A 27,322-nucleotide genomic window follows, 5' to 3' on the forward strand; every position below is an offset into this window, starting at 1 on the left:
CACTCCTTGACGCCATGTTGTCCTCCCTGACCTTGTAGGAACCAACCACCAAGGCCCATCCTCTGTTCTTGAAGTCCTGGAATGTGTTCCCGTAGCCTCTGCCCCAACCCACCCCAGGCTCCTCGGCTCAGCTGGGGCTGCCGCCTGAGCCCTTCCTCCTCCACGTAGGCCCCCACAGCCCAATCCCGCTCCTTTCCTGCCAGAAACCACTGGGTGCTTCCGGGGCCCCGTGCTGGCTGCTCCTCCACAGACCCACAAAGGCACTAGGGACAGCATTTCCACTGCCCTGGGTTCCTCATCTTCTTTGGCTTTGCATACAGCTGAGAAAGACCCCAAGAGATGGCCCCGGGGGAGCCTGTTAACAGGATCCTGTCTGCCAAGCCCCTCCCCCCACTCCTCTTCCTAAAGCACAGTCTCCTTTGTCCTTTGTGAAGCGTCCTGGCCAAATCCATAGCATCAAGCTCTCCGAGACTGCTTCGTGACTCACTTGCTCCTCAGCTGTCTGCAGGGCAAGTGTGGTCAGGATTAGGAGGGGCGGGGGTGGGACTTAGATGCTAACCCGGCCCCAGCTCCCTTTCCGCGCCTTCTGAGAGTTCAGCTACTTACAGGTGTGACTTGAAGCCCAGTCCCAAAATGGGGGCCCAGACTGGCTGTGGTTTAGAAAACAGAAGCCTGATCAATTATACTGCCTCCTGTTGGGAGGCTGCCAAGACAAGGGGCCCAAAGAAAAAGGAAGGAGGGTCGAGGGAGCAAACGTGTGCAGATCAGCAGAGCACTGTTGCAGGGGGCCCGTCAAGGGGCTCTGAGCACTGAAATCCCCCCAGGAAGCTTGTCTGCCTGACCCCCCTATGGTCTCAAGGTAGCATAAGTGAGAAAACCACTTAAATCCACCTGGATCCCTTTGTTCTAACCCTCTGGTATCTCTATTTTCCATGTGGCCTCTCTGTTTCCAGAAAGAAGCCTCAGGAACCTGGGAGCAGGAGTGGTCTGGCCACCGACTGCTGGGGTCTTGACTGAGCACTAGGGGGTCTTCACTCAGCTCTAGCGGTCGGCACTGAGCACTGGCGTGAGCTTTGACTGGCAGCCTCTGAGAGCCCTTGAACGTGGGTCTGTCCCAGGGATGGAGCCACTCTCCACGTGCTGGTGGGTCAGGTTCAGAGCCTCTAAGACTGAGGATGGGACTCTCAGCTGTGGTTCTTCCCCAAGGTTAATGGCAATCTCAGGACCTTCAGATCTTCCCACGTGCCTTCTGTCTACCCCACTGTCTTCTTCAAAACACCCCAAGGCCCTTTTCTTAATGGACTTAGAGCTTTTCTCTCCTCAGCCCCACACCCCAAGCCCTTGCTCCTCAGGGACCAGCCTTGTCCTGCAAAGGTCTCCCCTACTGTACCCTTTCCCCAGAAAGATCTAGAGTGAGAGAACAGAGAGGCAAGACGTGCCTTGGTTTTACCTGGCCTAAGCTTGAAGTGGCCAATTCCCTTGTGAAAGTCTCCACCCACCAACAGGGTCCTGAACCCTCCCCCAGTCACGAAGCCCCAATGCTGCCAGACGTACCACATGACAGTCACTCCCCACCCCCACAACGGCGCAGGGCTTTGGCCCCACAGAAGCCACACTTTGCAGCGATATGGTGTTTATTGAAAACCATCTGCCAGAAAACCTGGTCCGTATGTGTGTGTGTGTGCGTGTGTGCGTGTGTGTGTGTGCACATGCATGTGCGCTTAGGGAGTGCATGCGTGTTCCACGGTCGGTGGTGCAATCAGATGGCCTTGGCCAGCCCCACGCGGTTGTTGATCCTGTCAAAGACACTGTAATACTCCCGGATGAAGACATCTCCCAGGATCCACAGCGGGTCGTCGCCCTCACCCTGGAAACCGCTGGCACAGAAGCCCAGATCCTGGGAAAGGCAAGGCTGAGATGAAGCTGGTCCCAACCACAGTCACCACATCTGATGGCAAGCCTCCCCCACCACACCCCACAATTACTCTCTCAGTTATTATTTCCTGTCATCCTTGAAATCACCCTCCGAGGTAAGCAGACAAGTATCAGACTCATCTCGCTCAACAAGGTGAAAAACCCGATACTCAGAAAATCAAGTGATGTAATGCAAGATCACTTGGGATGGTCCCCTGACCCCGCTCCTCCTCACTTGTCCTCTCTAGCCTCCAGCCCTCCTCTTAGCACCTACTGCCCTGAGGACCAGCCAGACCAGGCCGGGTTGGGGGGTGGGGGTGGGGGGGCCCAAGGCCTTACTAGTTGTATATACTCAAGGCCAGGCCAAAGCTGAGGCCAGTGGGTCAGGGGGGGATAAGGGCTGGGTCCCCACAAAGCCCAGGCTATCCACAAAAATCCTGGACAAAGCTCCAGAGACCTGGGCTTAGAAGCTAGAACAGTGGATGGAGGTTCCCACGGAGAGCTGTGGTCCTGCCTACCCCACCCTCCCTCAAGCCGCTGGGCTCTGTCCACCCCCTGTCTCCCAGGATGAGGCCATAACAGCCACACGTGAGGCCCAAGGACAACAGGTCCCCACTCAGAAAGGCCAGTTGATCTACATGTACCTCCCACACTCTCCATCTGGGCCACGCCACCAAAGAAGTTCACTGACTTGCCAGGAGAGAGAAGGGGTGCCGGGTGAACCCAAGCTTCCTCTCCTGAGACTCATACCTGGCTGGTGTAGGCAGAGGGGGGCAGTGGGTACTTCCTGCCGTTGATCTCAAAGACCACCATAGGCATGCTGCTCAGTTGCCCGCAGTTGATGTCAAACTAAAGACCAGAAGGAAGTCCTCTTAGATGGGCAAGGGATGTGATCTGGCTGGAAGAGGCAGAGGAGGGCCGAGGCACAGCCCCTTCTTCTGCACTGGAGCCAAGCGGTGGGGAGAGGCTTGCCCACCCAGAGGACTCTAGGGAGATTCTCTCTCAGGCCTCAAGAGTCACAATGACGAGGACCTGCTGTCAGTCAGTGCAGGGACAGACCCCAGCTTGAGACAGAGGGACTGGCCTCAGTGTTTCCCCTCCAGTCTCAGCCAGGACACTGGGAGCTCTTAGCTGTCAGGGAAGAAGCAGGGAGACCCGTGGGGTGGTGAAGGAACAGGGTGGGGTGGTGAAGGAACAGGGAGGTGCAGCAGAGCTTGGGGATGCACGGCCCTCCTGGAGACCCGGAGGCCAGACCTTGGCCGCTGCAGCTGCAGCTGCATGAGACGTGAGAGCCTCAACGGCAGTGGTGGGCGGAGCTGGAAGGCCATTGTGAAGGTGTTCGGAGAAATCCCAGCCCCTCGGGGGAAATGGGCCTGGCCTCACCTGGCCAAACTCGTCCTGGGTGGCTCCAATGGCCGTCTGGATGTTGAGGATGTCGCTGCTAGGCCCGACCAGCATGGAGGTGCCTGTGTCCAGGATGGCCTGGCAGCCACCATCGCAGGCCACCACCACGCCATTGACCGTAACCCTGCAGAGCGGAAACAGGACAGCCTCGCAGCACGTCCAGCATCCAACCCTCCCTCCCCTGCCAGGATCCTCAGGCGGGGAGCAAGCCCAAGCACCACTTCCATAGCTCATAGAAAAGACCTGAAACCATTTTCTCCCAAGTCATTAGCTACATCAAGGCTGCCCCACCTTCTGTGGGACAGAAACGTCAAAAAATTGTAAAATCACATGGCAAGACTTTGGAGTCAGGTTGGAATGAGTCCTGCACAAGTCGCCTAAAGATCTGTTTCAAATTTTCTCCCCGCCATCCACCTGCTGCAAATCTTGTACAAGTCACCCAGCCTTCCTGAACTCGGGCTTCTCATCCACAGAATGGGGTCACAACCCCTCCTTCCTTGACTTCCTCAAGGGATGGTCACGAGGTTCAGACTTGAGGTCAGTAAATTATAAAATGAGGATTACTAACGGCACCACCTCATAGGGTTTTTGCCAGGAATAAACGAGACGGTCCTATTATCACTCATCCCAATGCCTAGCAGGTAGTAAGTGCTCAGTTAGTGCAGCACTCTTAAGAATGAAGCATCGGTGAATGTCCGGCGTGCTCATCGGCAAAGGTCATTGGCCTTGGAAGCGTCTAATTCAGAACCTGTTGTGATGGTCTTACAAGCTACGGTGTGCGGGCCTTCTCAGAGCCTCCCGGGCTGATCCCCAGGCCCTCCCGTCCCCACACCTGGAGCCACCCCGTGGCTGGGGCCCAGGGCTGCCGCTCACTCACCTGTCCACGGTGAACTGCCAGTACTCCTGCACGGTCACGGGCACCCAGTGCAGGGGGCCTGTGTAGTAGGAGGGGTCGATGGCTCCCAGCGTGAGCATGCTCCCCGGGCCATTCCTGAAACCAAGGAAACTGGTGACGGGCCGCCGCATCCCCACCCAGGGGCAGATGCCACTGAGACCTGGCCCTCCTGTCCGCCCTGCCCTCGACTCCCACCTCCACCCCGAAGGCTTCAGACGCGTTCTCCCAGCCTCCCTGCTCTTCGGGGCTTTTCCCTGATAACAGCTGCAGCATCATCTCTCTGAGTTCTGTAGCCCCCCGGCTGAAGCAGCACCTGCCTCCCGAGGGGAGGTCAGGAAATGACCACCACACAGGTCACATGACCACTGGGCTCTGCTCAGGTCACCCTCAGGGGTCCCCCTGTGCCCACCCCCTGCCCCCAGGCCTTTGGCTACAAGTAGGAGAGAGAGTCTTCAACAAGGTCCCACATACTCCGGGGCTCTTCTCTCAGCCAGGAAACATGGGCACAATGCAGTGTCACTGAATTCCCCCTCTGCTACTTGTTTTTTTAATGTTTATTTATTTTTGACAGAAACAGAGACACAGGTATGACTTAGCCACCAGTTCCTGGGGTGATCGTCCCTCTCAGGCCTCGGTTTCCTTCATAGTGAAAGGAGAAGACTGGACTCCTTTGGAGCCTACTCTAAAAGTCTGTGGGGGCGCCTGGGTGGCTCAGTTGGTTGAGCATCCAACTTCAACTCAGGTCATGATCTCATCGTTCATGGGTTCAAGCCTGGCGTCAGGCTCTGTGCTGACAGCTTAGAGCCCGCAGCCTGCTTTGGATCCTGTGTCTCCCTCTCTCTCTGTCCCTCTTCCACTTGTGCTCTATCTGTCTCTCTGTCAAAAATAAACATTAAAAAAAATTTTTAATAAAATAAAAATAAATAGAAGTCTATGAATCTCAGTGACACCCACAATGATTATGGAGGCCTGGCTACTTTGGAAAAAAGATGTTAAATGCCCCCATGCAGGGGTGCCTGGGTGGCTCAGTCAGTTAAACGTCCAACTTTGACTCAGGTCATGATCTCACACTTTGTGAGCTCGAGCCCTGTGTCAGGCTCTGTGCTGACAGCTCAGAGCCTGGAGCCTGCTTCAGATTCTGTGTGTCCCTCTCTCTCTTCCCCTCCCCAACTCATGCTCTGTCTCTCTCTGTCTCAAAAATAAATAAATGTTAAAAAGAAAAACTGCCCTCGGGCAGAGATGGGGTCAGGCTTCGTTTTTTAAATGCCAGAAATCAAAGTCACATGTTGGTCCAATGGACTCTGTCTGTATCAATGGCTATGTGGGGGACTTTGGGACAAGAAGTTGGGTCTGCCTGGAAACAAGGAGAGGTTTTCTTGGATTCTGGACACCACCCTTGAGTTGCCGTGTCCCAGAGGGGTGGACATTCCTCAGCCAAGAGACCTTGCTGGGCTGTGGACGTCTGACCCTGCCTGGGGACAGCTCCTACCTGTCCAGGTAAACAGAGAACAGGTCTTTGGCCACCAGGTGCTTCTGCATCATATTGTCAAACACAGGCACTGAGTACTCGGACGCCAGAGAGGGGTAGGCCAGCCCCAGGATCCCATCGAACTCAGAGTAGGTAAAGACGTTGCCAGGTTCCTGGGTGCTCAGGCCCACAGTCTGCTGGGGGTCCACGATGGAGGAGACCTGTAAGAGAGGCAGAGTGACCTCCACCAAGGGCCCCTCAGCCAGAGGCAGGAAGATCCCAGGGCAAGTGGGTATCAGGATCAGCCTTGGGGCTCGCCCTCCCTCCTCCAGGTAATGTAGTTACTCGAGCAAAGAAAAGCCCTCCTTTCCCAGCTCTGCGCTGTGGTTTTGAGGGAACTGGTCCAATAAGCCAGGGACCGAGGAAGAGGCTCCGGGCCCCTGCTCCCTGGTGCTGCTGACTCTTGGGGAGGCCTGAGCTGCGTGGGCACCTGTCCTGCCTACGGGAGAGGCTGAGGACAGGACCGTCAATGGAGAAGAGCCGTGTCTCCCTTTTGGCTCAAAGCAAAAAAGCCTTCAGCCAGACCCAGAAAGGACTCAAGGAAGATTGAGGTGAAAATCATAGAGGGATGCTGCTTAATCTTGGATAGTGGGTGAGGAAAGAGACAAGGAAGTTAATGTGTATTGTGCCCTTACTGTGTGCCCACCCCTGTGTCGAGTACTTTATAAGCCAAAAAGTGGCAACAGACAGGGGAACCCTTGTCCAGAGGGCACAGGTGCTCTCCGATGCGAAAGAGTATGCTGTTCCATGACACCTGGGCAGGGGATTCGTCCTCCAGGGCGACTGAGGGAGGCCAAGCCAAGGGCACCACTCAAAGATTGGGAGGCGGGGTTCTGACACTCAGCTCCCAGCTGTGTGACTTCGGGCAAGTTACTGACTCCTCTGAGCTTCCGCTTCCTCCTCTGAACAAGGGGATAATAGCACCTTCCTAAGAACGACATTTCCAGTGAAATCACACGGGCGACACTGAAGAGAGCTCAGTGCTGGCACAGGCTGGGGATCCTGGACCAATTATGGCAAGCATAGATGGAGAAGATTGGGAAGATGGAAAGTAGGCATGGAGAAGCCTCTCAAGAGGACTCTGGGGGTTGTCACGGGAAGGAGAGGAGGGAGGAGGGAAGGTCGAGCCACAGCAGCTGCTGGCTAAAATCCCTCTCAGATTTTAAATCCCCACCAGGCCACGGTTGGTGGGGGGGAGGACAGGATCCAAAGGGCCTCTCAGCCGCAGCTGGAGGGACAGCTCACCAGAGCCTGGGAGTCTAGGTGGTGAAGCGGCTGGTTGGGGAGGAAAGGTGAGTGCCTGCTGACCCAAAGCCCCACTCACAGTGACGGTATCGAGACCCAGAAAGCCCTGCATGCTGCCGGTGCCGTACTGGATGGACAGGGGCTCGTTCAGGTTCTGGAAGGTGGAGGACTTGGATGGGTCAAAGCGATGATGGTTTTCTGAAACAGACCCAGAGTTAGTGAGGCCCATAGAATCTTCTCACCAGTGGACGGTGTCAGCCAGGGCTGAGACCCTCACCAGGCCCTGTAAGAATATGGTCTAAATACTAACCATTCTCTCTGCTGAAAATAAGCACCCATTCTCTCTGGATCCCACTCAGTTTAGTAAAGAAAATTGTTCTTTGGTGCTCGACCCACCTCTCTGACCCCCGGTGCTACCCGTGTAGCTTCCAAACAAAACAGGAAAGCAAAAAGCCATCCCTGCGGTTTCCATGGACATTTGACTTTTTCCAGCTTTGGCATCTTAGGCAAGACTCTTTTCTTCTCTGAAATTTGGTTTCCTCCTCTGGTAAATGGAGGTAGAGAGGGCACCAATCTCCCAGGATTGTTGGAGGAATAAATTAATAGCATGTATTAGATGTTTACTCATCATCAACAGTAAGACCCTCTCACTTCATTCTCCAGGCACCCACTGGCATATAATAGCCCCATTTTATAGAAAGGAAAACCGAGGACCCAGAAGGGTCAGCAGCTTGCCTTGGCTCCTGATGGAGACTAAATAAATAAGTAAATAAATAGCCTAAGCTTCCCTAATTTCCAGCTGGTGCTTTACACATTAGACCTGTGATTTGCACACCTTCCCAATCCATGGCCCGGTGGGAAGGGCTGAGCCAGGAGATGGGGCGCAACCGGGAGGCTGGGAACGTCAGAGCAAGCTCTCCTGCACCCACGTTCCCCCTGCCCAGCACCTTGACCGTGGCTGGCAGAGGGGCCCTGGGGTCGGAGCCCGGAGAGGCGGGCCAGAAAGGGAGGTCACTTACTGCAGGCATAACTCTTGCAGTCGACAGAGGGCACCCAGAGGTCCGAGGAGCCGGTGTCAAACACCACGGTGAATTCCTGGGGCGGGGTCCCGATGTAGATCTTCCCAAAGTACTGACACTGGGGACAGACAGCATGGGGTCAGGGGTGGGGAGCACAGCATAGGGGTGAGCGTCGATGTTTGGCATCGAGAAAAAGGGGGAAGGGGGAATGAGGGTCCCTGGGGAGGGTTCTTCACCTCCAGCCGCCATGCTGGCTCCCACCTGAGCCGTGATCTCCTGGCCCCTCCCACAAGCCCCAGACATTAGATCAAAATGTGGGCCCTTCTTGGCATGAAGACTGGGCCCTCCTGCCAGGGGCAGGGACATAAAGATGGGGCACCAGCGAGGTACGGACCCCCACGTCCCAACCCAAGCTGCCCCTGCCATGCCGCCTTGCCAGCCTCCCCATGAGTCAGAACTAGGGCCGGTGAGGAGGGTGGGGAGGGGGGGTGCCAGCGTGACCTAGATAAGGAAATGAGAGCACTGGAGACAAAAGGCTGTTTACTGCAGTGACAGATGACAGATGAGGAAGAGACAGGCTCCAGAAAGGAAGAGGGCACAAGGGGCGTACCTGTCACGTCCTAGGCGGTGGCACATGGGTACCAGTACCCCATCCCTGCCCAGCCCGGATGAAGTCATGGGTTTCCTAAGGCATGGGGGTGCACCTGGGAGCAGATTATGTGCCCCCAAGGGATGTTTTCTGCAGGTTGCCTGAGCTCAGACCCTTCCGGGGGTGACATTCAGAGCCCTGCCTTTGCCGGGTCCACTGGCCCACCGCAGAGCTGACTGAGGGGCAGGGAGATGGCCTCCATAGCCCACAGGGCTCCATGATTCCTCGAAGTGGGAAACAGGCCGGGTCCGGGAGGGGGCGTCCATCACACTCTGTGAGAAGCATTACCGGAAGGTGGGCAGAGCCACTTACGTCCAAGAAGTTGGCCAAGGGCTCGTTGGGCACCTTGTCTAAGTTGGAGTACTTCTTTCTGATGCCATATGGGTGTTCCTTCAGAAAGTCCTCCAGCAGCCCGTGCTCTTTCAAGGCCTTCCTCAGCGATTTGCCCTTGTGCAGAGGGACCCTGAGGAGACGGGGGAGAATTCATGATGCCGGGGGGCATCTCCCCAGGGCTGCCTGGCCTCCCAGAAGGTGCCCAGAGGCTCTGGGTTCCGTAAGCTACTCCCCCACTTTCTTTTTTTATATCATAACTCAAAGTAAAAATTGTATTCTACATCAGTTCACAAATCAGCGCCTACCCTTACTAAATACAACGCACTCTGATATTCCCTGTTCCTTTCTCTTTTTTAATGCTGCCAGAGACTCAGTGAATGTATTTCATAGCTTGCTAGTGAATACTGTAACTCCAAGGTGTGAGAGACCCAATATCATCCAGTCTCCAAATTCTTACTATCTACCTACCATGTGTCAGACATTGTATGGGGCACAGGGGTACAGTCTCTGCCCCCCACCGGGACATGCTGTCTAGAGAGGAAATGATGTCCCCCACACCCTGCTAAATTCCGTGAGAGTGCTCTGCCCTTGTGACCCCTATGACTGGCTCTCTGGGTGGCCTGAAGTGTGTGGAAAGTCTTTGAAGGGTCTCAGTACAGAGCGTGGACCTCAAGGGAGCTTCTGGAGTTTAGGGGTTGGATGATGGAAGCAAACCAACAGAAGAGAGTCTGGAGGGGAAACATGAAGGAGGGTTCTAGACCCAGCTTTACAGGCTGTGGCACTTTGGGTCGCTCCCCAAAACCCTCTGAGTTTCAGCTCGGTCTCAGCATAAGGGGTGAACTCCTTCCTCTCTCCAGCCACTCTCCAGCCCTGCCTTTGGCCAACCGTAGCTTCACCTCTCTGGCTCCCAGGTCCCCCCTCCAGTAGTGTGAAGGAATGGAGCCAGATGATCCCGGGGTCCCTCAGTTCTAAGGGCCATGCGGTCCTCCTCTGTGAGCCTCGTCCTCTGAAGGACGAGTGGCGACCACGGCCATGAAAGTGCTTTGAGAGTAATAAAATGGCAGCAGTCAAATAAAACAAAAAATGGGTTCTCTCGTGTTGTTCACATCCCAAACAGATCCCATATGGAACAGGCCTGTGTGTGAATTATGGTCTCTCCTCTGGTGCCTCTCTTCCCCAGCCCTCATGTGTGAATTCCACCCAACGGAAATAAAAGGTCCTCGAGATTGTTTCTCAGCCTTTGTCTCTGATGATAGAAAAGGACGTAAGCCCAAAAGGAAGGAAGTTAGTCTGAGCTCCCAAGACCAAGCCCACAGCTGCCCTTTCCTGTGTCCCGATGTCTCCACTGAGCACTTGTGTCCAGCACGAGGTCCCAGAGAGCCTCCCTCTGAGGGACACCTGCAGCCCACTGCCCCACACAGAGACCAGGAAGCTCACCGTGGAAACCCCCACTCCCCCAGCGCTGCCCCTAGTTCCTGCACTGAGAGCCCCCCCACCCAATGCCTGGCACTCAAAAGAGCCTCACTTTCAAGGACCATGAGGAGCTCCGACTGGTCAAAGCCACCCTGACCCCTTTTTAGGGATCCAGCTTCCCAGGGATGGATTCAGGTTCCCCCAGTCCCGGGGCTCAACAGGGCTCAAACCTGGGATAAGGCTCAAACCAGAGATAGCATGATTTTGTGGTAAGAGTGCCAGTCTGCTTGGGACCAAGTCCTAGCTCCTCCCTTTGACCCTCACAGTCTTGAGTAGCTCAGGGGTCCTCCCTGAACAACAGCTTCCTCATCTGTAAAATGCAAATAATACTATCTACCTAATCCAGGAGGATTCGCGGTAGCAGAGGTAAATATCCAACCAAGTTTCTGGCACCTGGTAGCAAGCAGCTCAAGAAATATCAATCATGGGGCACCTGGCAGGCTCAGTCAGGAGAGTGTGTGACTCTTGGTCTCAGGGTCGTGAGTTTGAGCCCCCCATTGGGTGTCGAGATTACTTTTAAAAAATCGTTTCAGGGGCGCCTGGGTGGCTCAGTCGGTTAAGCGTCCGACTTCGGCTCAGGTCACGATCTCGCGGTCCGTGAGTTCGAGCCTCGCGTCGGGCTCTGGGCTGATGGCTCGGAGCCTGGAGCCTGCTTCCGATTCTGCGTCTCCCTCTCTCTCTGCCCCTCCCCCGTTCATACTCTGTCTCTCTCTGTCTCAAAAATAAATAAACGTTAAAAAAAATTTTTTAAATAAAAAAAATTAAAAATCGTTTCAAAAAAAAGTCTCAAAAAAAAGAAATATCTGTTATAATTTTTGGAGGAGAATTTGGGAACTTCCACCACAGAGAGAACTTTATTTCGTTTAAGAAATGCATACATAGGGGCACCTGGGTGGCTCAGTCAGCTAAGCATCCGACTTCAGCTCAGGTCACGATCTCACAATTCGTGGGTTCGAGCCCCGCGTCGGGCTCTGTGCTGACAGCTCAGAGCCTGGAGACTGTTTCTGATTCTGTGTCTCCCTCTCTCTGCCCCCCCCCCCCCGCCGTTCATGCTCTGTCTCTCTCTGTCTCAAAAATAAATAAACGTTAAAAAAAAATTTAAAAAAAAAAGAAATGCATACATAGCTGTCATCATGCGCCAGACACCGTTCAAAGCATTTTACAAACACCAGCTCATATAGTCTGCGTGCCAACCCTGTGAGATAGATGCTTTCTGTTACCCTCGTTTTATAGCAGGAGAGGAAACAGGGCGCAGAGAGTCAGGTTACTGATGGAGCTGGGGATCAACTCACAGGCAATTTGACTCCAGAAACCATCCCCTTAATCCCACAGGCTGTCCCCTCTGGGCCCTGGTCCTTGGCCACCGCACCCTGCAGTGGCGGGGCTCACTCAGAGGAAAGGATCCCAGATGCAAAGGCAAGACCAGTGGAGCGCTTCTCCTGGGAACCTGCAGCATTTCCTCAGAAGATTCCCCAGGGCAAGGAGGGGAAGCCCAGGAGAGACCCACCGGAGCAGATACACCTGACACCCTTCCCCCCACGTCCCCCTGGGGCCTGACACACACCTGGTGATCCCACTGCCCTGGGAGAGAGCCAGGACTGCAAGTAGCACCACGAGACACTTCATCCTGGACGGTGGGCTGGCCACTGCTCGAGCCGGTGCCCGTTCCCACAGCCTTTATAGAGTGAGCCCCGTCCCTCTGGCTGGAGGCCCAGGCTGCGAAGATAACCCCCTGACTTCGGGCTGTTCCCCAAACACATTAAGACAGGACCCAGAGTACCTAACACCCACTCCGATAAGGGCCACGAATTCCACCACCGCAGGGACTTCAAAGTGGAAGTGTACACATGCTGGGGAATGTCCCAGAGGCCTCCCTGACCTGATTTCCCCTTCCACAAGGGACTTCTCAAGCGAACCCAGGCAGGGCCACCCCCGGAAACCTGTGTCGCCTTCCACCTTGCGGGCTGTAAAGAGGTCTCTTTGCAGCAGCCCCCCTCCCCCTGTCCAAGCTGCCTCTCCTGCCTGGGCCTGACTTCACAGACAGCCAGCAGCCTGCTCTGCCCGGGATCCTCTGGCTCAGGCCTCCCAGCCCCGTGTTCCAAGGAGCATTCAGTGCACTGCCCAGGCAGGGATGCTCCTTCAGTTGGCCACCCCGGTCTAAGAGAGATGGCAGGACCAACACTCCTACACCGTCAGGGCCGTGGCCCCCGGTTCCATGCTGGAAGGGTGTTGGGAAGGGCGGGATAGGTGCCGGATCCCCTGAGCAATGGAGGGCTGGCGAGGGTGAACAGGGGAGGCAGGCATGTGCCGCGCACACACGGAGGGCGGAAAATGTGGCATGATGGTCAGGTTTAGGCAACAGTTTAGGCCGAGAGCCGGCACCCTCCTCCACACAAAGGTCTAGGAAGAGCTTCTCCGAAACACACATGTGGGGCTTTGTGATGAGTAGAGGGCCCCTGAGAGAGAATGAGGGCCAAAAGGAAAAAAAGACTCAGCCACAGAAGCGGTAGAGAAGACCACACCTTGGGACGAGGGGAGGCTATAAACTGGAAAGTCAGGATCAAGTCAGAATAAGGCAGGGGCTTTGGGGCCACGGGTTGGCAGGAGAGCATGGGGCCGGCCACCGACAGCCTTCAGGACAGACATCAGGGTAGCAAGGCAGGACTGGTGGGGGTGGACTAGAGAGGGCAGGCTGGGTATCCAAAGAGGCGGGCATGTCGTGGGCCCTGGACACAGGGGCACGCTGAGAGAGACAGGCCTGGAAGTTTCCTGCATTTGACGTGAGGGCCTCAGGAGGCCCATCGACGGGGGACCTGAGTGCTTTATGGAAGGACTTAGGAAGACAGCCAGATGTGATCCCTCCCGTGAGATGCCACACCCAGCCATCTACGTCCTGCTCAGAAGGCCAGGACACTGCTGCCCCCGGTGCCCCAGGACATGGCCAGGAGCACATCTTCATGGCACCCTCCCACCCTGCCATTCCAAAAGCCAGGGAAGCAGAAAGAAAAAAACACCGCTCAATGGTACCGCGTGTTTCCTGTTTCTTCCCTGAAGACATTTGCCCTGCCAGGCCGGGGCCGTATGTCCTGCCCCAGTGGCCCTGCCTCCGAGTGGTCTTTCCTCCCTCACCCCAGCACAGAGCATGAGGCACAGAAGAGGCTCACTAAACGTTTGGTTAAGCAAATGAGTTAATGAATGGTCTTCCTACCCTTCTGGAGGCACTACAGGTCACATCTTTATTATGAGCTACAGATGAGGAGACAGAGACTCAGAGAGGTTGAGGGACTTGCTTGAACTGCCACAGATCCCTGGTCTGACACCCTACACACTGCCCCACAGGGCCCGGCATGCTATGGCAATTTCATGAATTTGCAATATCCTGTCTGGACCGGCTCTGCTCCTAGCTCACTCCTGCTGACCACCGGATACCCCTTGGGACGGCCATGCCCGTGCGCATCCTCCGGGGCTGGGACCCTCCAGGGTCAACACCACCAAGTGGGAGCGTTGTAGCAACTCTGCTCCACGTCACCAGGAGCCCAGCCCAACCCAGAGGCAAACAGTCCTGGACAATGAGCCTGGGAAGTCAGGCTCAGCCATCCCTCCCATCGGAAGGTGACCCTCAAAGCCAAAAACTAAAGATCCCTTAGCACCGGTTGTTTCGTGTTTACTCACGAGATTGAGATCATTCTAACAGCATTCAAGTGCACTCTATCAGGAACGTTGCCCCAGATGGCACAGAGCGTTAGAACTGCTTATCCATGGGTGCAGGCCAAGAATTGCAAAAAGCTTTTAGAAAAACCATGATAAGATTTCATCACTGGCTACCCAGCACCAGGTGGAGACACCTCCCCTTCGTCTAGATTTTTTTCTAAGTTTCTTATTAACTTTGAGAGAGAGAGAGCACACATAGGGGAGGGACAGAGAGAGAGAATCCCAAGTAGGGTCCACACTGTGCGTCCGTACAGACCTGACACGGGGCTTGAACTCACAAACCATGAGATCATGACATGAGCCAAAATCAAGAGTCAGTTGCTTCACTGACTGAGCCACCCAGGCGCCCTCCACCTTGGTCTACATTTTTTGTGCCTGGTGACTAACCAACAAAAGTGGCTAAACAAAATCAGGGACTTGGGACAACCTGTCCTGGGTGCCCACCCTGTGATCTCCACTCACATAAGCAGCAACAAAGCCAGTTCAACTCATAACTTGAGAAGTTCTATGTGTGAACCATGGCCACTGAGATATGGAGCTGGTGTCATCTCCACGCCTGGGGAGCCCACAGTCGGGTGGGGACGGATCGGATCCCATGTGCGACCCTTCTGTGATAAGCGGTATAGGAGGAAATCCAAAGGGACACACATCTCCCACTGCAAGGTGCCAGTTGACAAGGGAGCATGGCTTCTGGAAAGTGCATGTGTGACCATCCTGGGCTTCAGTCCTGGGTCTGTCACATGCTCCTGTGGCCTTGAGCAAGTTCCTTCATTTCTTGATGCCTCAGTTTCCTCTTCTGACACTGAGATGCTCATGTGAGGATCAAAGGACAGTCCAGTGCTACCATGTGTTAGGACCTCTATATATACGAGTCATAAATGACTGCAATTGCATGACCTTGAATGTTCCACGTCATTCCCCAGCCTTGGTGATATGTGGGATTTACAAGCTCATGTTGCTGGTCTGAACCTCAGGTCTGTACAAAGCATCTGTTCATCTCCTGCTCTAGAAATCAACTGAATTTTGGCATTGACCCTCCAGGCCGGGGGCAAGTTAATCTTGGTCTTTTTGCATAGTGCCCCACAGATATGCTTCAACACACATGACTCTCCAGCAGACCAAGCTTTGGGGTGATCTTGGTGATCTTTCCTTGCCCCTGCCTGGGACCCTGTTGCCTCCATGCCTCACCTGGGCCAAACCACTCTTCTGGAAGCTACCTGGGTCATACTCCCCGAGAGAGGCCACACATTGACTCCTCTCTGGTCTTGCCACGCCCCCTGGGCCACCACTAGAAAGCAGGCCCCAGGTCCCTGCCACTGACAACCCACCTGTCTCCCTTGCCTCTACCTTCTACAACCTCTGAGGAACCCTGAGTTCTCTTACGGGCTTAGGCTTCAGGCAACAACATCCTGACCTGGAAATCCTACACGTTGCCTTGGCTCTCCGCCCTGCCTACATCTTCCTCGAGGCAAAAAAAAAAAAAAAAACACAAAAAAACTGTAGTGACGTCGCTTCTTTTCCTGAGGAAAAGAGAAAGGAGAAAATGAGAGAATTTTTTAAAAGCGTAAGTCAGGGGTGCCTGGGTGGCTCAGTCAATGAAGCATCTGACTTGGGCTCAGGTCATGATCTCACCATTCGTGGGCTTGAGCCCCTGTCGAGCTCTGTGCTGACAGCTCAGAGCCTTCAGCTGCTTCAGATTCTGTGTCTCCCTCTCTCTGCTCCTCCCTGGCTCATGCTCTGTCTCTCTCTCAAAAATAAATAAACATCAAAAAAAGTTTTTAATTTAAAATACATCCACCCATTTCACAGATGAATAAACAGGAGCTTAGAAAGCTCGACCGATCTTCCAAAGTCACTCAGCTATTAACAAGGGATCTGGGATCCAAACTTGGGTCTGTTTGGCTCTTGACCACACATCCTCTCAGCCTGACCACATGGCTCTCACAGCACCAAAATTCCAAACATCGGCAAAGACGGCCACTTTGTGCCCACACTTGACAAGCCTCAGGCTGAAGATGAAGAAGTCCTGGGGTCCTTCACACAGGACAGAGGAACAGCAAAGGCTCACCCAGGAGAGACCTTAAGAGGGCAGAGACCTGGAAAATGCATCAGAAAAAAAAAAAAAAGGTGGGGGTGGCACATGGGTGGGTCAGTCGGTTAAGCAGCCGACTCCTGATTTCAGCTCAGGTCATGATCTCTCATGGGATCATGGGATTGAGTCCCAGCTTGGGCTCTGTGCAGACAGCTTGGAGCCTGCTTGGGCTTCTCTCTCTCTCTCTCTCTCTCTCTCTCTCTCTCTGCGCCCCTCTCCTGCTCAAGCTCTAAATAAATAAATAGACATTAAAAAACAAGAAAATGCATCAGAAGCCTACCCTGAACATTTGTAAAACTCCCTACGCTTCTCCCTTCTTGCCCCAGGTGACCTCTGTGAGTGATATACTGGCCTGTCCACCAGTCTGTCAGCAGAACTTTGTGGGGAGAACCGCTCCCAGCCTCCAAAAGATGCACCTCTATTTGTTGTGCAGTAAGCACCCTGAGGCCTGGAAACACCTGTCCAATGCATCGTGGAATTGCCAGGTCCTCTTGGGAGAAGGGCAGGGTGGGGGTCCTGCCCTGCCAACAGCAGAGCACATTACTAGTCACGGCAAACTGCCCTGGGGAAGCCCATCCAGCTCCGGAAGGGGACGAGGAGAAGGAGGGAGGAGTCGAGGCAAATCTCCAGAGCACTGATGCAGGACTCTGGGCACTTGGCCAAATCCGGTCTCTAGATCACTGTGTCACGCATCTTGAGATCACGTTTTGCATGATGTCAGTTTCACCAAGTTCACAGCTTTGATATTCGTACTGATTTGTATTTCAGCAATGATAAGAAAATGCCCTTGATTGTTGGACACACTGAAGTAAAGGAGTAGTGTGCCTCCCAAGTTCTAACAGGGTTTCTAAGAGACCAGAAAACATGCCGAGAGGGAGAAGAGAAGAAAGCAAAGGTGGAGAGGTATCAACGTATGAGGTGTCTGGGTAAAGGTGTGCAGGACTTCCTTGCACGGTTTCTGGGTGTTTGAAATTATTTCCGAATAAAGGGATTCTAAAGATCGAGGTAACGCAAGTCCTTCTTCAAAGAAATTCCGTATTTATGGATTTGATACATGCCGTCCAGTGTGTCCAGAGGAAGAGGATGGAAACCGAACAGCAACAGAGCCCGCGACTCAGGCAGCCCGGGGCCATGTGCCAGGGGAAGCCATTCAGCTGAGGCTACAGACAAGTGGGGGCCAGCTGGCCCTAAATCCCCTTCTGGGAAGGTGAAAAAAGGAAGAAAGTAGAACAGGAAAGAGGAAGGATGGGATAGGAAGATTCTCTGGTATGGCTCAGGTCATGATCTCACGGTAGCTCATGGGTTCGAGCCCCAAGTCGGGCTCCATGCTGGCAGCAAGGGGCCTGTTTGGGATTCTCTCTTTCCCTCTCTCTGGGCCCCTCCCTCATGAGCATCGTCTCTCTCTCTCTCTCTCTCTCTCCTTCTCAAAATAAATAAACAACCTCAAAAAACCAAAAAGATCCTCTGGTAGAAATCAGGCCTCTTCCAACTCTGCCTGCCTTCCACATGGGGCCTACGTATCATGACCGGGCAAGGTGGTGCTCAAACGGGACATTGAAGATGGACATGGGGACACGAGGCCACTGCAGGACAATGAAACAGAATCACAGCGTCATGAATCTTGAGAATGTTTTGCTTCATAAATACAGTTTTAAGGAATCTCTAAATAGTTGGGAAGGAGGACCTGGTCCAAAATTTCAACTTCAAAAACTTCATGACCTTGGATTTGGCAATGATTGCTTGTAGACGACACCAAAAGCATAGGCAACAAAAGAAGGGAAATAGATACATTAGACTACATCAAAACTGAACACTTTTGCCCATCCAAGGACACTACAAGCAGAGTGGTAAATGCAACTTCTGGGACGGGGAAAAATACTTGCAAATCAAATATCTGATAAGGGGTTCATAACCAGAATATATAACAAAGAATTCCTACAATGCAACAACACACACACAAAACAAGTAACCCAATTACAAAAAGGGCAAAGGACTCACACAGACATTTCCTCAAAGAAGATGTACTAGGGGCATCTGGGTGTCTCAGCTGGTTGAACATCCAACTCTTGATTTTGGCTCAGGTCATAATCTCATGGTTTGTGAGTTTCCACACCACTTTGGACTCTGTGCTGACATACAGAGCCTGGTTGGGATTCTCTCTCTCCCTCTCCCTATGCCCCTCCCCTGCTCCCTTTCCCTCTCTCAAAATAAACGAACATTTAACAAATTTTAAGAAGATGTACATTGGCCAACAAGCATATGAAAACATGTTCAACATCACGGATCGTTAGGAAAATGCAGGTCAAACTGCGATGAGGGATCAGCTCACACATAAAATTCACAGGGCACCTGGGTGGCTCAGTCAGTTAAGCGTCCGACTCTTGATATAGGCTCAGGTCATGATCTCAAGGTCATGAGCTCAAGCCCTGTGCCAAGCTCCGTGCCGAGCATGGAGCCTGCTTGGGATTCTCTCTCTCTCTCTCTCTCTCTCTCTCTGTCTTTCTTCCTCTCTCTCTCTCTCCCCCTTCCCACTTGCATGCTAGCTCTCTCTCAAAATAAATAAATAAACATTGTAAAAAATAAATTAAAATAAAATTTACTTATAAGTAAAAAGAAATACACTCTTGTGAAGCAAACATAAAATGTGATATATACATCTCTTTAAAAGTCACCGGATGAGGAGCGCCTGGGTGGCTCAGTCAGTTAAGTGACTAACTTCGGCTCAGGTCATGATCTGTCAGTTTGTGAGTTCAAGCCCTGCATCGGACTCTGTGCTGACAGCTCAGAGCCTGGAGCCCCTTCGGATTCTGTGTCTCCCTCTCTCTCTCTGCCCCGCCCCTGCTGGCGCTCTGCTCTCTCTCTCTCCTTCAAAATGAATAAACATTAAAACTCATCGTATGTGAGATGGACAACTTTACCTGTCACGTCCTCTCTTTGAGCATCTGGAAAACCAGCCCCTTCCTGGCATGGTTCCACAAGGCCCTGCATCCTTGTAGAAAGGGAAGAATGCGAGGCCTGAGCCACGGGGTTTTCAGAACTAGAGAACGTGGCCCTCAGTCCTTTCTGCCCACCGTATGCCAGGCGCCCCTGCTTCGCCTTTGTTTTGTGATCACCAACCTCACGGTCCTCATCGGTAAACATCTCCCACCTCTTAGGGTTTTTGTGATGACCACTGAGGCCCCGAGAAGTGCCTGGTAGACAGCAGGCACTCAGGAAATGCCAGCTCTTAGTATTATTCTCTTCTCCTCTAACACCACCAAAGTATTCAGAGTCAGTAGTGTTACCCATATTTCACAAAGAAGAGAAATGGAGCTTAAAGGGATTAAGTCGCTCACCCAGCTCTTGCGTCAGAGCAGTGTTGCCAGGATTTTAATCCAGAACCGCTTTGATTCCAAAACCCGAGAGCCTTCTACTCCACCCTGCTTGGGCCTCATTTAACAGACGAGAAACCTGAGGTTCAGCGACACCGGCAAGGGGTCAGTCTCAGACGCCGATGGGCCAGCAGGTAACTCAGAAGTGTATGGGAGACGGTGCAAAAAACTTCATCTGCTGGAGATTCTACCAAATAAGCTCCGGTTTGTTTTTTTTTTTTTCTTTTTTTTTTTTAATTTTTTTTTTTAAATATTTATTTATTTTTGAGAGAGACAGAGACAGAATGCGAGTGGGTTAGGGGCAGAGAGAGAGGGAGACACAGAATCAGAAGCAGGCTCCAGGCTCCGAGCCGTCAGCCCAGAGCCCGACGCTCGACTCACAAGTTTGAACTCACGAGCTGTGAGATCATGACCTGAGCCGAAGTCGGACGCTAAACCGACTGAACCACCCAGGCTCCCCAATATTCTCCGTTTTTACCACCCTGCGGGTTAGGCGTGTAACATGACAGGAGCCTGTGTGGCACTGAAGATTGTTTCAGAGTCTAATTTTTAAAGTAAATATCAAAACACGCAATGAATTTAATTCCCTTCCAAAAACTTTTTTAAGCATGATGCATGCTAACGCTGTGCAGGCCAAAGTATTCGCAGGCCCGATGCAAGCCCCAGAGGCAGGTGGAGGCCCCGACAAGTGGTGGGCTCAGGTATGCCTAAACTACTGTCAACTGGGAACCCAATCCAGAGGTTCCAGAACTTTCTATTTTCCAAGAGACATGGAACATGCTGCTTTGGGGGGAAATATATCGATTATCAAATAAGGGTAAGGCCTTGTTTCAACACCATGCAGACAAAGGAAGACAGGTCTGCAAGCGAGCCTCTCTGTGTTGGTCTCTAGTATGAGCCAGTGTTTTCTCCAGCCTGGACCAGCCCAGAACTGGAGCTGGAGGCACAGAGGAAAGGGTGGGCAGAGGGAAGGAAGTGCCGGCTGCCGACCCTGACAGTCTCAGCCTAAAGGGGCAGGTCTACAAGGAAGTCTTTGTAGGTGTCACTTTTTTTTCAGGATGACTTTCTCTTCTGCCAGATCTTTGCCGGAAGCTACGCCCAAAGATTTTTCTGCAAGCCCTCCTCGACCACGGGAGGACCGCCCAACATCCAGCCACGTTAATTAAAGAGGAATTTTTCCCTCTGAGGTGAATGTGTGTTAAAAATATCAAATATTCATCACTGGCAACATTAATTTATAATAACGCTTGTCTCCCTCTCAACTTCCAAGCCCGGCATCTGGCCTGACGTCTTTGAAACTGACACCCGCTCCATCGCGGGAATTATAAATAGCCTGAGTCAAAATCTTCACCTTGAACTGAACAGACTGGCTCCATGGGGTGGTTTGCAGAAGGAAGAGGGCTGCGGTGTGCAGTGAAGTCCTGGGTGGGTGTATTTGGGGTGGTGTTTAGATTTTTTTTTTTTTTTTGTAAGACCGTAATTGTGGATTGGGAGGCAGGGTGATGGAGGGGCATGGGTAAAGGCGGGGGGGGGGGGGTCTGGCCTGCTTCCTGCCGGTTTGGGGGGATGTGTCGGCCTCACTCCCACCTGGCCCATTTCATGATCTGTCAGAGGCAGGAGTGGGCATGGCTGTTTCATTCCACCCCAAGTTCTCGGTGCAGTTTCCATAGTTGCCCTTTGAGGACTGATCGGGGCAGACACCATCTCTCCTGAAGGGGGAAGAACCCATGTTACGTAAACAGAAGAGAAATGCATCCCAGCCGACGGAGCATTTTCCGTCCACAAGCCCATGCCGTAATCACAGTTCACACTGACCGTGCATCCACTATGTGCTAGGTCCCCACAGCAACCCTGCAAAGTAAGTTCTAGCAGGGACGCTGTTTTACCCAGGAGGAAACTGAGGGTAGGGAAGCTGGTTCCCTGAGGTCGTTCAGCTAGCAAGCGGTGGGCAGAGTCCAAGAAGAGTGAATCGCTGGGGTCTCCTTGCTTAATCCCTTTCCAAGCATTCTTGATGCTGCAAAAACCCCGGCTTTCCAGGCCCCCTCTCTGGCAATTCCCATCCAGAGGCTCTGGGATGGGGCACAGGACGCTCGGTACCCACCAGATGCTGGCCACCACCATGGAAGGTACTCTTCGTGACAACCCTGTGAGGCAGCGAGAATTATTGTCCCCCCACATCACGTATGGAAACAGACCCTGGGAGCTGCCTGATCCCTCAGGTAGCTGAGCTGAGAATCTGCAGCCTGGCCCTAGTGCCACCAGGAGGGATCAGACCACCAGCTGGAAGGGCAGGGAGAGGACAGAGCACCTCGTGGAGGCAAGAAAGCAGGTGGGAGAAGGGGAGGGACGTGGCTGGGAAGGAGGGCAGGAGAGGCTGGGGACCCCACTCTGATTGTCCTCAACGGCCCAAGGGCTCAGGGCATCCCCAGGGAAAGCCAGCAAAGCCCCTGCTGGCTTACCCGCTTTGCCATCAGGCTGTCTCCGCATGTCCCTGCCAGCCCGGGTCTCCTAGGAGGGCGAAGGCCGTCCAGGGGCATGGTGACCATAGGCAGGCTTTCCAATGCACAGAGGCACCCACGGGCCCTACGGAGAGGGAGAAAATGAATATCCTGAGAGCAAACCACTGATAGTGCACCACTGAGTAATTTCACAACAGCCCCTTGCCAGTTAGGGGCCGGGGGCCCATCTTGTCCACACAGGACTGCAGCAGGGAGCAAGAACCTTCTCGCCTGTCTTTCTCCAGCTGGGGCCTTGCCAGAATCCAGCTCCAGCACGTCCAGGGGTTCCCGAAGGATGAACGATGTTAGCAAAAAAGTGAAAAATAAATAAATTAAACTAAAAATGGACACAGGCCACAGCAGTGTGTTGAACTGGCTGCTTTATTGTGGCAAACGTGACATTACATTTGCTAGCAATTTCCTTATAGCATGCATCATCTATGTTTTCTAGCATTACCTAATTCTAAAAATGTTCCTATGTGTAATCACCCTTTAGGGAATAACATGGTTATTTTCTCACAACGTTTCCTCCTGCCCTTTGCTTATTGATTAATTTCTTACATTATTTTCATTATGTATCTACGTTTATCTATAATCTAGAAAGCATTTGCTTTGCCGTTTTCATGAAGGTCATCTATCTCCCAACACCTCAAGTGGAACAATTGCAGGGACATGACCTCTTAGTTGTTTCCCTGAACCACTTGTGGCTTGAGGAACAAAAGTGTTCGCCTCGGTCCGAGGTGCCAGGAGTGGGCCAAGAGGGCCTTAGGAACCCACGCCTCATACATTCTCAGAGAGACGATGCACCTAGGAACTAATGAACCATTCTGTACTTTAACCGACTAGGTTCAACCATCATCTGGAATGCCTCCCGGGGGCCAAGGGGGCTTAGGGGTTGGAGTAACTTGTGCCCATAGGTACACTCCTTTGTTGCCGGAGTGGGGCTTTCAGATCCATTTGTTCCTTCCTTGGCTGAGAAATATATGAAGCTCTCCTTCCTTCAGGTAGAAGAGTCTTCACAGGGGGTGGCAAGGGCTAAATGTAGGACCGCACAATTTCCTTGCGGAAACTTATTTCTTTCCCCAATAGTTCTTTTCCCAGGGGGCCTGTCGAGGGCAATTCCCCAGGTACTTTATTAAGGCCAAATTACATAAAAGCGGGAGTACGAGAAGCTTCGCTGTCTATGGGCCGCCCTGCCGTCCCGATCCGTCCACCGCCTGGGCCCTGCCATCAGGCTGGTTGGATAGCTCGGCTTCCAGCAGGGCCTGACTGCCTGGCAGGGACCGTGTCCTCCCCAGGGCTTAGTTCCCCCTGAGAGCACTCCCGAGGTCTTCCCTCTGACCCTGCCTCACTGCGCCTGCACCTGGATCTCTCCTCAGTGTCCCTTCTTGGACACTAACGTGATCCACGTGGCACAGTGCGCTCTCAAATGTTTGAGGGGTGCACCCGGGAGCAAGTGTGGGCTGCCTGCCCAAGGCGCTACTCACTAAAATACCTGCCCCCAGCACATTCCGGAGTAGGGGACCCCTAGCCGAGGGCCGGGCCCCATTTTTCTGTTGCCTGACTCCCTAACACTCCCTCCAGACACGGAGCATCCCATTTGGTGGGTCAGATCCCTGTCCCTCCCTTTCCCAGCTGGGCCCCAGCTGGGGGCCTGGGGAGCACAGAAAGGACATGTGTTTGCCTTCTGGCTCGGGCCTCGGGGCACCGAGCACGTCTGCTCACCTGCAGGGCTTTCTAGCATCCAGATGTGGGTCCAGCTGTTGGCCTGGAAGTGAGCAGAAATTACAGCCCCTTAGAGGGGTCTCCTCTCTCTGTTCCACTGTCACCCCGTCTTCGTGTTCCTCTTCCTGTTTTGCCACGCTGATGATGGAGGTTTCCATGGGGGCAATAGTGCCCCCTTTGAAACCTAATTCTGGACAGATGCAGGAGCAGGCATAGCCACACACAACCCCTTTCCAGCCCCCTCCTATCTTGCTAGTCCTTGTTATTTGTTTTTAAAAATTTTTTTAAGTGTTTATTTATTTTTGAGAGAGAGACAGAGCACAAGCGGGGGAGGAGCAGAGAGAGAGGGAGACACAGAATCCGAAGCAGGCTCCAGGCTCCCAGTGTCAGCACAGAGCCCGACGCAGGACTCGAACTCACGAGCTGTGAGATCATGACCTGAGCTGAAGTCGGATGCCCAACTAACCGAGCCACCCAGGCGCCCCTCTTAGTTGTTGTTTTAACCTTAAGATCATACCCTAGCTTGACTGCAGCTTTTCCTAATGGAAACTAGCCTCTCTACCCCCTGGAAGGACAATCACAACTTCATTATACGACTAATTGATTTCCTCCAAAGGTTGGGGTTAGTCTCCAGGACTCAGCATTTTGACATCTTCCTTTGGGAAGCTTGGGAACTGCAAGTTTATGGGCAAATGACATTTCCCAGTACTGCCCGCCCCTGGGGGGCAGCCACCAGCTATGGTGATATCTGCCCAGTACCAGGCACAGACATGCTTTGGCAGGTTTAATCTGAACCCAATTTGAGAAGAGCCAGGATGGAATTCAGAGCCCACCCTCCTTATGCTCTAGGAAAAAAAGAGATTGAGTAGCACAGTATTAAGATCATAGCCCATATTGAGCAAACATTCATTTGGCTTTAAAACAGTGACTCATGTGTTTAAGCAAGCACATTAAGCAAGTGTATTAAGAGGCACTTAGATAAGATTTGCGTATCTATGTTCCCAAACGGAGCTGTTATTGAGCTCTGCCTCCATACACCTGTGCCTCTGAACTTCGTAATACTAACAGAACACGATCTGGACAAACTGCAATTTCTTCCTACCACGTTCCAATTCTGGGGAACATCCAGGAGATGCCTCCAGAGAACGTTGGCCTAGTGAGCCGGTTACAAGAGGGGCAGGCACTGGGCAGGGGGATCCCGGTGCTGACTGTCCGAGATGTTTTTATAAAGGAACAAAAGAGTGGGGTGCCTGGGTGACTCAGTCGGTTAAGCATCCGACTTGGTTTTGGCTCAGGTCATGATCTCATGGTTCATGGGTTTGAGCCCCGTGTCAGGCTCTGTGCTAACAGTGTGGAACCTGCTTGGGATTCTCTCTCTCCCTCTCTCTCTGCCCCTCACCCCCTCAAAAATACATAAATAAACATAAATAAACACCAACCCTAAAAGGCAGGTACTATTATTATCATTGCCATTTTACAGATGGGGACACAGGTCGTTACTGAAGTTTGGTAGCTTGCCCAAAGTCCCTAGCTAGTAAGTAGCCTGACCAGGGTTCAAACTCGCACAGTCTGCGCTATGAACCACTGTGCTGTGCTACTTGTCAGAGAACATAAGCAAGGTAACTTTGCTGCTAATTCCATGAGAAATGCCAACAGAGCAAAATGCAAAATGACAAGAAAATGTCAAGCCGCCATTCAACATGTTTGTTTACTTAGTCTTCAGGGCTTAGTTTTGTGACAGAATTTCACAGGCTCCTCCACGCCTTGTCTCTGTCAGAACTGTGCCCACGGCTTCTTACTCATCAGTGTTTCTCTCTGTTTAGACCCACTTAATCCTCCTCACGAGTCTTCAGCCCCAAAGTAAAGGTTCCCTTACTTTGTCCAGGAGTTTTCTCTTGCCTCGTACAAGCGGAGGTGCTGTGGTCACTCTGATCCCTTCTGAGGGCAACACTCAGGCTTTTCCTCCAAGGTGCACTCATGTTTTCTTTTTTATGTTTTTGTTTTGTTTTTTTTTTTACCTTTGAGAGAGACAGAGTGTGAGTGGGAAAAGTGCAGAGAGAGAGAGGGAGACACAGAATCCGAAGCAGGCTCCAAGCTCCATGCTATCAGCACAGAGCCCGACGCGGGGCTCGAACTCACCAACTGCCAGATCGTGACCTGAGCAGAAGTCGATGCTTAACCAACTGAGCCACCCAAAGTGCACTAATATTTAAATGAAACAAATGTCCCTGTGGTCCATGGGGCAACAAGGACTTCCAAGTAGGTAGAGGCAAAGATAAGAAAGAATCTTCTGGACAGAGGGCCATAAACCGTGTCCCTCCTGTGGGCTGAACCAAATGGTCTTCTTGAGGCCCAACCCCTGCGCCCTCAGGCTTGTAGCTGGTTGCAGTCTCCACCAGGCCCTTTCTTTGTAAACTTTGAGAAGAAGTCCTCAGTGGCTGGCGAAAGGGGCCTTAAGAGAGCTGAGGGGGAAGCCTAATCTTTCCCCAACATGAAAATGAATAAAAGAGGGGCGCCTGGGTGGCTCTGTCGGTTAAGCGGCTGACTTCAGCTCAGGTCATGATCTCACGGTCCGTGAGTTCGAGCCCCGCGTCGGGCTCTGTGCTGACAGCTCAGAGCCTGGAGCCTGTTTCGGATTCTGTGTCTCCCTCTCTCTCTGACCCTCCCCCGTTCATGCTTTGTCTCTCTCTGTCTCAAAAATAAGTAAACGTTAAAAAAAAAAAAAAAAGAAAAGAAAATGAATAAAAGAAAGCTCCTTCAAAACAGAATCAGGGGCGCCTGGGTGAACCAGTAGGTTGGGCGTCCAACTTCAGCTCAGGTCATGATCTCAAAGTTCTCGAGTTCAAGCCTCACATCAGGCTCTGTGCTGACAGCTCGGAGCCTGGAGCCTGCTTCAGATTCTGTGTCTCCCCCTCTCTCTGCCCCTCTCCAGCTCATGCTCTGTCTGTCTGTCTCTCCCTCTCAAAAATAAACATTAAAAATTTTTTAATAATATATTTTTTAAGTTTATTTATTTATTTTTGAGAGAGAGAGAGAGAGAGAGAGAGAGAGAGAGCATACGCAGGGGAAGGGTAGAGAGAGGGAGAGAGAGAATCCCAAGCAGGCTCCACACTGTCAGCACAGAGCCCGACGCAGGGCTCAAACTCCAAAACCTTGAGATCATGACCTGAGCCAAAGTGAAGAGACAGACGCTTAACCGACTGGGCCACTCAGGCTCCCTCGCACGGTATTTTCAAGGCCTGTCCATGTTGTGACACGTAGCACTACTTGGTTCCTGTTTATGGCTGGATAATACTCCGTTGGATGGGTACAGCATCTTTTATTTCCAGATGATGGAGGAAAGTTGCTTGTGGGAAGGTGGTTCTTCACTTTTCCTTCTAATTCCCCACGGGAAAGGGTGGAAGAGATCCCTACAGAAAGCGGGCCCCGGACCACCCGTGCTCCCCTCCTCATCTGGTGGGATCC

General features: G+C 52.7%; 1 protein-coding gene across 1 annotated transcript; it reads right to left on the bottom strand.

Moving 5' to 3' along the window:
* Positions 1-1,741: 1,741 nt before the first annotated feature.
* LOC125912272 (chymosin-like) lies at positions 1,742-12,101 on the bottom strand. Its single transcript, XM_049616607.1, has 9 exons — positions 12,025-12,101; positions 8,967-9,117; positions 8,006-8,123; positions 7,066-7,184; positions 5,703-5,902; positions 4,196-4,309; positions 3,298-3,442; positions 2,665-2,763; positions 1,742-1,897 (listed from the first exon to the last, which is right to left on the bottom strand). Exons 1-9 carry the CDS (start codon positions 12,084-12,086, stop codon positions 1,760-1,762), a joined length of 1,146 nt encoding a protein of 381 aa, XP_049472564.1. The 5' UTR covers positions 12,087-12,101; the 3' UTR covers positions 1,742-1,759.
* Between the last annotated feature and the right edge of the window lie 15,221 nt (positions 12,102-27,322).

Source organism: Panthera uncia (genome assembly GCF_023721935.1).
Source record: "Panthera uncia isolate 11264 chromosome C1 unlocalized genomic scaffold, Puncia_PCG_1.0 HiC_scaffold_4, whole genome shotgun sequence".
Classification (NCBI taxonomy): domain Eukaryota; kingdom Metazoa; phylum Chordata; class Mammalia; order Carnivora; family Felidae; genus Panthera; species Panthera uncia.